The 10,792-nt window shown below is 44.6% G+C and overlaps 1 protein-coding gene across 2 annotated transcripts in view; it reads left to right on the top strand.

Annotated features, from left to right (window-relative positions):
- Positions 1-10,570, top strand: part of OTUD5 (OTU deubiquitinase 5) — a 139,276-nt gene extending 128,706 nt beyond the window's left edge. For both annotated transcript variants that reach the window (XM_082262826.1, XM_082262825.1), the window contains exons 6-9: positions 211-396; positions 581-779; positions 9,715-9,816; positions 9,896-10,570. In XM_082262826.1, coding sequence (XP_082118952.1) covers positions 211-396; positions 581-779; positions 9,715-9,816; positions 9,896-10,017 — 609 coding nt within the window. In that variant the 3' untranslated portion in view covers positions 10,018-10,570. The remainder of the gene's footprint in view (positions 1-210; positions 397-580; positions 780-9,714; positions 9,817-9,895) is intronic.
- Positions 10,571-10,792: the final 222 nt, after the last annotated feature.

Below are 10,792 nucleotides of genomic sequence, written 5' to 3'. Positions count from 1 at the left end.
GATAGATTACCCCTCAATACTATATAATCCCTCTCAGGGAATCCAGCAGAGCTAGGTTTTATTTCAGGGCAAAAGAAACACCTCATATTTGGTTATTTGTTAGCACTGGAAAATTGACAGCTGAAGTCTGATTGGCTGATCACATTAGATTCTCTTGTATTTCTCAATAGTGATATCACTATGAGGCTCTTTCAAGCTGTCTGTTTTTAGTATGCAGATCAGTCGCTGATGAAAAATGCCATTCGCACCTCAGAAGAGTCCTGGATCGAGCAACAAATGTTAGAAGATAAAAAGAGGGCCACAGACTGGGAAGCTACAAATGAGGCCATTGAGGAACAAGTTGCTCGGGAATCTTATCTGCAGTGGTTAAGGGACCAAGAGAAGCAGGCTAGACAGGTAACACTATTGGCAATATATTTATGTCCTTGTTTTTTTTATTTAATTTACTCATTTTGCAATCAAAACTTGGCCTTTCATGCTTTCTGTCTCATCCGCAACTTCTATGTGCCTGTTTCCTTTTTTCTCTTCCTATTGATTATGTTCCTAACGAGAAACCTCCAATCTTTCTTTATATTCACAGCCCCGCAAGGCAAGTGCAACCTGCAGTTCTGCTACAGCTGCAGCATCAAGTGGTCCAGAAGAATGGAGTGGGCGTTCACCAAGACAGCGGAGCACAGCAGGGTCCCCTGAACACCCTGATATTCATGGAGATCAAACAAAGCCGTCTTCCCCTGGGAATGCCCTAGTGTTAGCAAAACCTCCCTCGCCATGTGCACCAGGTAACTGCAGCCATTGATTTTTGCCATGGACTCAAGTTTTTGGCAAAATTCTTAGATATACCAAGTTCGTCAGTGACTGCACCTAGCTCCTCTCATCCACAGCTGTAAACAAAAGATTTCTGCCATTACACTGGCCTTAATTGCTGGTGTGAATGTAGCCTTATACGTCAAATACCTGGCCTACCAAATTACTCCACTTTGCAGTGCTGTTCAGACACTGTGCATACATATTTAGAATGGGTTTATACTAGTCTTTTTGGGTGAGCAGATTAACAAAGCTATTGAATCAGTGTAATAGCTAGAAAACTAGCTTTCTCTTTCATTCATCGACAGACCAATCGCTCCATAAATCATAACTACTGGGTTATATTGCCTCCTCCAGGTCTGAGTCGCAGCGGTCCCTTGGCCGACAGCTCCCCTACTTCGGTGGCGAGGATTCTGTCTGGAGCGTTACCCGCACCATGGAAGGGTAAGTACAGTCCCTCCTCTCCCCTTTTGCCGTTTTTTTGGGGTGGACGCGGGTAACCTCCAGGGACGGTTGGACCTGCCTGCAGGTTCCCTCCTATCCTTAAATCCCCCACTCCCTTTCCCCCCTTGTCTGGACCTGGAGTCTGATGGGGGTCCCAGGGCAGAGGATGCAGCTGAGACCCTTGGGGTCTCCCCCACTAGCCTCACTCTGTAAAGGTCCTTGTATAGTGTACATCCTGCCCTGGTAGTCTGGAGGAGTCCCAGTGTAGGAGACCCCTAGGTGCATGCCCTACTGTTTGCAGTGTGGGTATAGTGCAGGGGGGTCCTAGTGCAGAGACCGTTGCAGAGTGCGCAGCAGAGTCTCCCCTAACGTGTGTCCTACCTTCAGGTGGGTTCCCCTTGCAGAGGGTGCAGCGTTGCAGAGGGCGCAGGAAAGATCCTGGCAGCATGCTATAGCATCTGTAGCTGATGGCGGCCATTTTTCCTTAGTCTGGCTGGTCTCCAGCTGGCGGCCTTGTTTGTCTATCCCCCACTGACCCCCTTGTGGAGGTAGCAGATCCCTCGGAACCCTAGCTTCTAATGGTTGCACTGACGGTGGTCCTGCAGTCCTTAGTGTCCTGGGTGCAAGTCGGGTGTGGGCAAAGGCCTACATCATCCATCTGTCTCATCTGATTCTGAGTCTGATGCTGCCGTGGATGCGGCCCGTCCAGGGCGGCTTAATATCACACCCCCAGATCCATCCGATAATGAGGATGATTCTTCCATGGTCGCAGCAGAGAATTAAGCGCTGGTAGACACACTTATCACTGCAGTGCATGAGACTTTAAAAATGGAGGATGCGGCTGATGTAGCCACGGACATGGCCGTGTCGTTTTGGTACGCATAAGTCACCTCGCACTCCAAAGGTGTTTCCCTAATGTGCCTTATTTTGACAGGTTTTCCTTTAAGGAATGGAAACAACCAAAATTACCCTTTGTGGTCCCCAAACGTTTTGCTGTACGTTACGCTTTTAAGGAGTCACTTATAAAAAGTAGAATAGTCCACCAGCGGTGAACCCTCCTGTTTCCAGGGTGAACAAAGCTGCCATGATCCCAGTAGAGGAACCCCTGTTCTGTAAGGACCCAGATGAAAGGAAAGCGGAGGCTGTGGCACGCAGCATGTTTACTATGGCTGGTTCGACATTGCCGCCAGTCTTTGCCTCAGCCCTGGTGTCTCAGACCCTAACTGAATGGGCCAAGCTTTTGCGCCCTGGCCTTGGGGTTGAGCAGGCCCCCGCTGCTTATGTTGAATTAGCAGACCAGTTGGCCCATGGGTTGCAGTTAATTTGTGATGCAGCTTTGGATACAGCTCCTGTGCTGTCCAAACTTTGTTTCAGAGGTGGTGATTAGGCGCGTGCTGTGGCTTAAGAATTGGTCCGCAGACTAATCCTCTAAGGAAGCTCTCATTGATCTGCCCTTTCAAGGCGATTGCCTGTTTGGGGCTACCCTGGATGATATCATTAAGGGTACCACGGGGGGGGGGGGTACCTTCCTGCCATAGTCTAAGATAGAGAAGGAGCCTCCTCGCAGAAGGGGGCCCTACTTCTCAGCACATAGAACATAATTTTATGCTTCTGGGACGGAGAATAAGGAAAATGGAGCTTTCAATTCTTCCCCAAGAGGTTCCAAGCATCTTTGGTCTGGTAAGCCTAGAGCTAGCTTCTCCGGACCCGCAGACAAGACCCCTTCAGCATAACGGTCTGCTTTCACCCATTATTGGGGTGGGGGGACATCTTCCCTGGTTTCCGGCCTCGTGGACCTCCTTCATGAGTGCCAAAGGGATCCACGAAAGGGGGACTGAGCTTGCCCTCTTCAGGTTTTTAGGTCCTGAGTCTCCTTGTGCGGATTTAATTCCTGCAAAGGTTCAGGTGATGTCCGAACTACCTATCCCTGTCCAGGGAATTGATTTACCTAGGTCTGATTCTAATTCTGACCAGGTTGGCCCTTCTGGACAAACTTCAGGAACCACAGGCCGTGATTCATCGGCTGCTGTCACACAGATAGTTCTCTCTCCCCTTTTGCATACAGGTTTTGAGTCTGGTGGTATCCACCTTCCTGTTTGCACAGTCCTACATGCAGCTCCTTTAGCAGGTTCAGCTACACAGGAGGATACCAAGTTTCGTGGCGAGGTCATGGGTTCCTTTGGCAGGCGTCAAAGGGCCACGGTAAGGCCAACATCATCCTCGGCTCAGGCTTCTTCTACAATTCCTGCACAGAATCAAGGATGAGGATCTTCCAATCAGCCTGGTGGCCATAAACATCTCTTGGGGGGCTTCCTCTCAGAGAAGACCAGTTGTCCCAGGGGGGTGATCTACCATCCTGCTTTCCATTTGCTTATTTTAGTGGCTTATCTATTGAAAGACAGGTATTGAGGGATAGAGGTCTGCCTGGATCAGTGATCCCTACTATGATGAAGGAGAGGAAGTAGTCTTCCAGTAAGATATAACATCGTATGTGGAAATCATACATTTCTTGGTGTGAGTCGATTGGCACTCATCCTCGATCCTTTTCTGTGGCTCAGATCTTATCCTTTCTTTAGAAGTTTGCCTTGATTACCATCAAGGGCTAGGTGTCTGCCCTAGCAATCTTCTTTCAGTGACCCCTAGCCATGCACTCTTTAGTTCGTACCTTCATTTACGGGGTTTGACATCTGGCCCCACCTGTATGGTCTCTTTTTCCATTGTAGGATTTAAACTTAGTGCTTTCGGTTCTCCAGAAACCTCCATTCGAAAATATTCGGGAGATTCCCTTGCCTACGTTATCCCAGGTGACATTCTTGATGACTTTTACCTTGGCCAGCAGGATATCAGAATTGCCGGTATTATCTTGTCGCAGTCCCTATTAAGTGGTCCATAGGGATAAAGTGGTTCTTTGTCCCTGTCCATCATTCCTGCCCAAAGTTGTCTCTGACTTTTATTTGAATGAGGAGATTGTGTTGCCTTCCTTGTGTCCCAAGCTGGCTCATCCCAGGGAATTTGCTTTGCATACCTTAGATGTGGTTCCTACGATTCGGGGGTATCTGGCAGCTACAGAGTCCTTTCGGTGGTCAGACTCGCTTTTTGTGGTTACGGATAGACCAAGGAAAGGGCTGGCCGCTTTTTCGGCTACCATCTCCAGATGGATTTAGGCAGATGGTGACTCAGGCATATTTGACTAAGGTCAGGTTTCACCTTTCCCTGTCATGACGCATTCTACTCGAGCGCGGAGTACTTCTTGGGCCTTCCGTCATCAGGAACAAATATCGCAAGTTTGCAAGGCAGCCACTTGGTTGTCGGTGCATACCTTCACACAATTCTATGAAGTCAATACTTGGGAATCTGCGGATGCTTTTTTTGGCTGCAAAGTTTTGCAGGCTGCTCTTTAAGAGGGGCTCTTCCGTCTTGAGGGGTGTTTTTCTTTAAACTTTTTTTTTTTTATTTTTCAGACGGGGCTCCTGTGACCCGGTTAAGGCTCCTGTGTCCTGGTTAAGGGCTCTTATGTTTAGCCTTGGGTTATTTTCCCCACCCCTCATTTTTATTTTGGCACTGCTTTTGGATATCCTAGTAGTTATGATTTATGGATCGCTGTGTCCATCGATGAACGAAAGAGAAAATGGGATGTTTGCACTTACTGTAAAATCAATTTTTCTGAGTTCATCGACGGACACAGCACCCACCCCTCTATGGAGTTCTGATACTTCTAATACTGCTTGCTACTAAACTGATTGCCTAAAGCAGAGAGGGGGTTGTATACCAAGCTGATGACGGCCCATGGGCGTAGCCAGGTCTTTTTTTGTTCTGCCTAGTCCTACTTCTGAAGGAGGCAATATAACCCAGTAGTTACGATTTATGGAGCGCTGTGTCTGTCTGAACTCAGAGAAATGGATTTTACAGTAAGTACATACATCCCGTTTTTTTTTTTTTCAGGAGAGGTTATCAGTGGCAATCTGTCTATTCATCTCTGCACCAATGTTCTTGATATGTGTTCAGTAGAAAAAATGGATAGTGGAAAGTCTTTATCTTAATGGGGAACGATGTTTCTGGTTGTATTTTTAACGTGATATATGAACACATTGAAGAATGTCTGTCTAAAACCTGTGCTGTTTTGTTTTTAACTGATTTTGTAGTGATTAAAATGTTTGATATCATTTTTCCACTTTTTTTGTGTGTTGTATTTGCTTGCCAAATTTTTTTTTTTTTTATGTGATCTTATTTTGTCTATTGATTGCTAAAGGACCATTCTATTATATTATCATCCCTACCCAAAATATGGTGTCTGCATTCCATCAACACTTGTTCTAGTGACATCCGTGAATTTGGGATTTTCCTTTCACTTTCTGTTCAGGTTACTGGTCACTGGGAAAAATCTTCCCAGCAAATACACAGACAGGATTAAAAACATGACCCTTAAACCCTTCCTTGCACTATCCAAAAAAAAAATTGCCCAGAGATTCACTTGTACCTTTGTGCATGCTATGTGTACTCAAAAAAAAAAAAAAAAAAAGTAATTGATGTTCACTAGGTGTATGTAGCACACCCTGTCCCTCTCACCCATTCCTGGCTGTCAAAAATGGCAGTTGGAACTTGCTAAGTAATAGGTCTATTGCTGTCAAATATAGAGTTTCTGAGCAGTGTTTGTAAACACCGTTTCAAAGCTTGATTCAGAAATACAAAGGAACGTTGTTACTTTGCATTTACTGTTTCTTTCATATGAAGATCAAAAGGATGACCTTCAATCTGCATGTGATGTCATTTAACCACTTAAAGACCAAGCCTATTTCTGACATTTGTTGTTTACAAATTAAAATCAGTATTTTTTAGTATTTTTAGAGAATAAAATGGAGATCATTGCAATACTTTGTCACACTGTGTTTTTTAACCACTTAAGCCCCGGAGGATTTGGCTGCTAAAGGACCAGGGGTTTTTTTGCGCTTTTTTACTGCGTGACTTTAACGGACAATTGCGCGGTCGTGCGACGCTGTACCTAAACGAATTTGACGCCCTTTTTTTCCCACAAACAGAGCTTTCTTTTGGTGGTATTTGATCACCTGTGCGATTTTTTGATCACGCGCTATAAACAAAAAAAGAGCGTAAATTTTGCAAAAATAACAATATTTTTCACATTTTTTTATATGAAATTCCCCAAAAAAAAAGTAAAAATCAAAATTTTTTAACATTTTTCGGCCAATTTGTTTTATGCTACCTATGTTTGGTAAAAAAAATCGCAAAAAGCGTATTTTGATTGGTTTGCGCAAAAGTTATCGCGTTTACTAACAAAGGGAAAGATTTTTGTCATTTTTGTTTTTTTTTTTTTTAACGCGTAATGGCGGCGATCTGCGATTTTTTTTTTTCGGTACTGCGACATTGCGGCGGACAGATCGGACCCTTGACTGACATTTTTGACACTTTTGGGGTTACCAGTGACATTACTGCAGTAATCAGTGCTATACATATGCACTGTTACTGCAAAAATGACACTGGCAGGGAAGGGGTTAACTTTATTGGACAGGGAGGGGTTAAGTGTGTCCTAGGGGCGTGATTCTAACTGTGTAGGGACATTCCTATTGGTGTAAAAGCAAAGATCAACCGTTCTACATAGTAGAACGGTCAGATCTCCACTTTTACACAGGGAGAACTGACAGGCAGCTTGTTTACACATGCTGCTCTGTCTTTCTCCCTTCACAGGAGCGATCGCAGTGTGACTGGCGGACATCGAGTCCGCCGGTCACACGCACTGACTTGCCTGTGAACGAGCCGCGATAGGCTCGCAAGTCAGTGACAGGCGAGTGACGTACCGATACGTCACTCTGCCTGGCCGGGGCTGACCGCCGCAGTATATAGTCGTGCGGCGGTCGGCAACCGGTTAATAAGAAAACAGTAAAATTAGCCCAATTTTTTTGTATAATGTGAAAAATGTTTTGCCGAGTATATTGATACAGAACATGTTATGCTTCAAAATTGCGCACGCTCATGAAATGGCCACCAACTACGGTACTTGAACATAGGCGATGCTTTAAAAATGTTTACAGGTAACCTGTTTAGAGTTAAAGGAGTTCTTATGTTAGAATTATTGCTCTCGATTTAATGATTGTGGCAATACCTCACATGCGTGATTTGAATACCATTTACATATGTGGGCGCGACTTGCATAAGCGTTCGCTTCTGCGCGCAACAGATGTGGCATTTAAAAAAAAAAAAAATCTCATTTTTTTTCCTTTTCATTTTTATACCGTCCCTTTTTAAAAAAAAAAAAAAAATTGATTACTTTTATTCCTATTACAAGGAATGTAAACATTCCTTGTAATAGGAATAAGCTTGACAGGGCCTCTTTAATACGAGATCTGGGGTCAAAGAGACCTCAGATCTTTCATTTACACTTCAAAGCAAAAAAAAAATTGAAAAACTGGCCCTGCAAGGCCGTGGGCAGAAGTGACGTTTGTCTCTCTAGTCCTCCGGTGGGGGGCTATCTTGCCCTCACTCGACTTCCTGCCAATCACTGCACAGGGTTGGATCATTTTCGCCGCTAAGACGGCTCCTCTAAGCAAGGAAAACGTCCAGGAAGAGGCGGGGGGCCCCTCTCCCGCTGGCCATAAATGTGATCCTGTGGTAAATCCGCAGCCAGGACAACTTTTATGTGAAAGATCGCCTGCTGTATAAAAAACCATCGGGTTATGCAGCCTAACAAATCTTACGAATTTAACATGTTCCTGAAGGTGAACTTGTTCTTTAACCCTTTCACAGCCAGAGTTGTGCACACTTTTAAAACCCCCCCCCCCCAACATTGTATATTTTCTGAAAGCAGACCCCCTAGAGAAAAGAATAGTGGTTAGTTTAAACCTTTTTTTTTATATCGCATGGGGTATTACCACAAAATTTCATTAAGAAAACGCATTTAAAGTTCATTTTAGGGAACACAAAAATGCAATAAATTACCCATTTTTTTGGGTAAAATCTAAAAAAAAGGCTAATTAAGGCTAAGTAAATAGATACCCAACATGTCAAACCTAAAAAATGTCAGTACCCTATATTTTCTATAGGCAACGCTTTAAAAAGCCCTCTATAGGTCATCAGTTTAGCTTTACAAAGGAGGTTTGGTGCTAGAATTATTGCTAGAATTATTGCTCTCATTCTGGCGTGTGCAGCGATATGTAAAGTGTATCGCAATCACCGTTTTCAGGTGTAGGCGCCCTGCCGTGTGCGTTTACGTTTGTACGTGCGTATATGTGGGGGGGCCTCCATTTTTTGTGGGGAGGGGGCGGGTTTATATGTTTGGGTGTAACTTAATTTTTTACAACTATAAAAAAAAAATTGTTTTTACTTTTTTTTTTTTTTCCTTCACATAGGGGACAAAAACCCCCCTATGTGATTTTTGTTTGGTGACAGGTTCTCTTTAATGAGACATCCAGGGTCTAAAAGTCCCTGCATGGATCCCCTGTGCTACACTGAATGTAATGCAATGCACATGGCACTGCGTTTACATTCTTTTCTGGCCGGGGAAACTGTCAATGAGGACCCGGAAATTATGTCACATGTCCCTTCTGGGTCAGCAACTAGGAGGAGAGGAGAGTGGCTGTGTGTCCGCTCTCCTCCCCACCCCCTCTACCCAGCGGCACACACTATGCCAGTCCTGGGCAAAAAGATGGGCAAGCGGAGCCCAGGATACATAATGGGGAGGGGGGTTTGGGGAGAATTCAGGCGGCAACCCAGGCGCCACTCTTTTTTAAGCATGTATGCAAATGTGCAGGGAATCCCGGTGCATGCGCACAGTTGCCACAGGTCTCTACAGTATACCTGATTTCAGAAAACTAACAACATTTATTGGCATGCGCCAAGATCTCCTGCACTAGCGCAGACATGCCACAAGTCTCTGCCTGGTGCCAATTACCTGACAGCCCTGCGGCACATCTGCACATTTGCATCCACAAATTTTTAAAGATGGTGCAACGAGAAGTGAAGAGAGAGGATCGAAATACTGCTTTAATTGCAAAATGAAAAGATCAGTTTTGACCTTTGCACCATGGGTAATATATTTTGGCACCAGTCACAAGATTAACCTTGGCTCTAAGCTTTAAGGCCGGGTTCACACATAAGCAGCCATGAGTTTGTGCCTGAGGTCCAGTGCATCCCTGTTTACCGGTTCAAGTGCGAATCCGGTCAGAATTCTTGCCTAAGTTTGCACCAAAAGACGCACGGGACCCTTTTTTAATGTGGACCACGGCCACCCCGGACCTGTGTGAACTGGCTCTTTTGAGAGCCGGTCACACTCACCAGTCATGCAAATCAGATGCAGGAAACCCACATCCAATTAGCATATGTGTGAGCCCAGCCTGAGACTCTTCGGCCGGATAGAGTCAACAACACATTTGCTTAAACCAATACAGCACATATTTGGGGGTATTCTAGTTCTGTATGGTCACCTGATTTCACAATGACATGTTTTTTGTCTTGTAGGCCCAAGCAACTCCGGAGCTGACAGAGCAACTTCCCCCTTGGTGTCTTTGTACCCGGTGGAATGCAGAGCCATCATGCAGCACATGTCCCCCACAGCATTTGGTGAGTGTCCTGGCTCCTTGGATCTGTTGAGAAGCTACTATTTACAATTTCCAATACTGCTATTTCTTCTTGCCCATAGGTCTGAAGGACTGGGATGACGATGAAATACTCGCCTCTGTTTTAGCCGTGTCACAACAGGAATACTTGGACTCAGTGAAGAAAAACACCCTGCGGCGGGACCCTTCTCCAGACCACAGCTGATATAGACATTGGACTTCTTCCACTCATCCCATTCTCCCGTCTCCATTTTTTCTCTGCTTGCCTCCCCCTCCACCCCTACTTTCCTCTTCCACCAGTTTATAACATGCTCACTTTGTGATCTCTACATTGAATGATGCTCTTTTTTTTTTTTCTGTAAATCTACCTTTCCTACTAGCCCTGGAGGACTTGTATAGCTGCATGTTCCAGAGAATATTGACAGCCCAGTGCCCCATCCACCTTGACACTTCCAGATCTCCTTTCCACCGCCTGCAGCAGCTGACCTGGGGTGCTTGACTGGCTCCAGTGGAGGTTGCTCTGACTTTGCAATTCCATCTTTTAGATAGATGCGATGGGTGTGCAGAGGGGAGAATGACTGAACCAGTGGAGCTTTCCACTTTTGTATCTTCCTGATTTTTTTTTTTTTGGTTTGTATCTTATCAAAAGGATGTTCCATTCACCTAGGAATAACTTTTTTTCTTATTAAGAAAGAAGAGAAAATGAAAAAAAAAATGCAAAAAAAGTCTTATACAAGAATGAATGCGTGCTGTAAGTTTTATGTGTTTGGTCTAATTATTGGTGGTGGAGTTTTATTTCATGCTCATGTCACTTAAAGCATATCTAACTAAACCACAAAAAATAATGTATCGCAGCTTATCGGTCCTTAGATGTGATGCCTGCATTAGTTTTCCTTTTTTTAGGCTGTTATTGCCTTTATATTTATCTAATAATCCTACCAGTAACATACTTCCTTCCTATCATAGTGACAATGCTCTTT

This window comes from Pelophylax lessonae (genome assembly GCF_965119305.1).
Source record: "Pelophylax lessonae genome assembly, chromosome: 7".
In the NCBI taxonomy this organism is placed as follows: Eukaryota; Metazoa; Chordata; class Amphibia; order Anura; family Ranidae; genus Pelophylax; species Pelophylax lessonae.
This window is presented reverse-complemented; position numbering and strand designations above follow the sequence as displayed.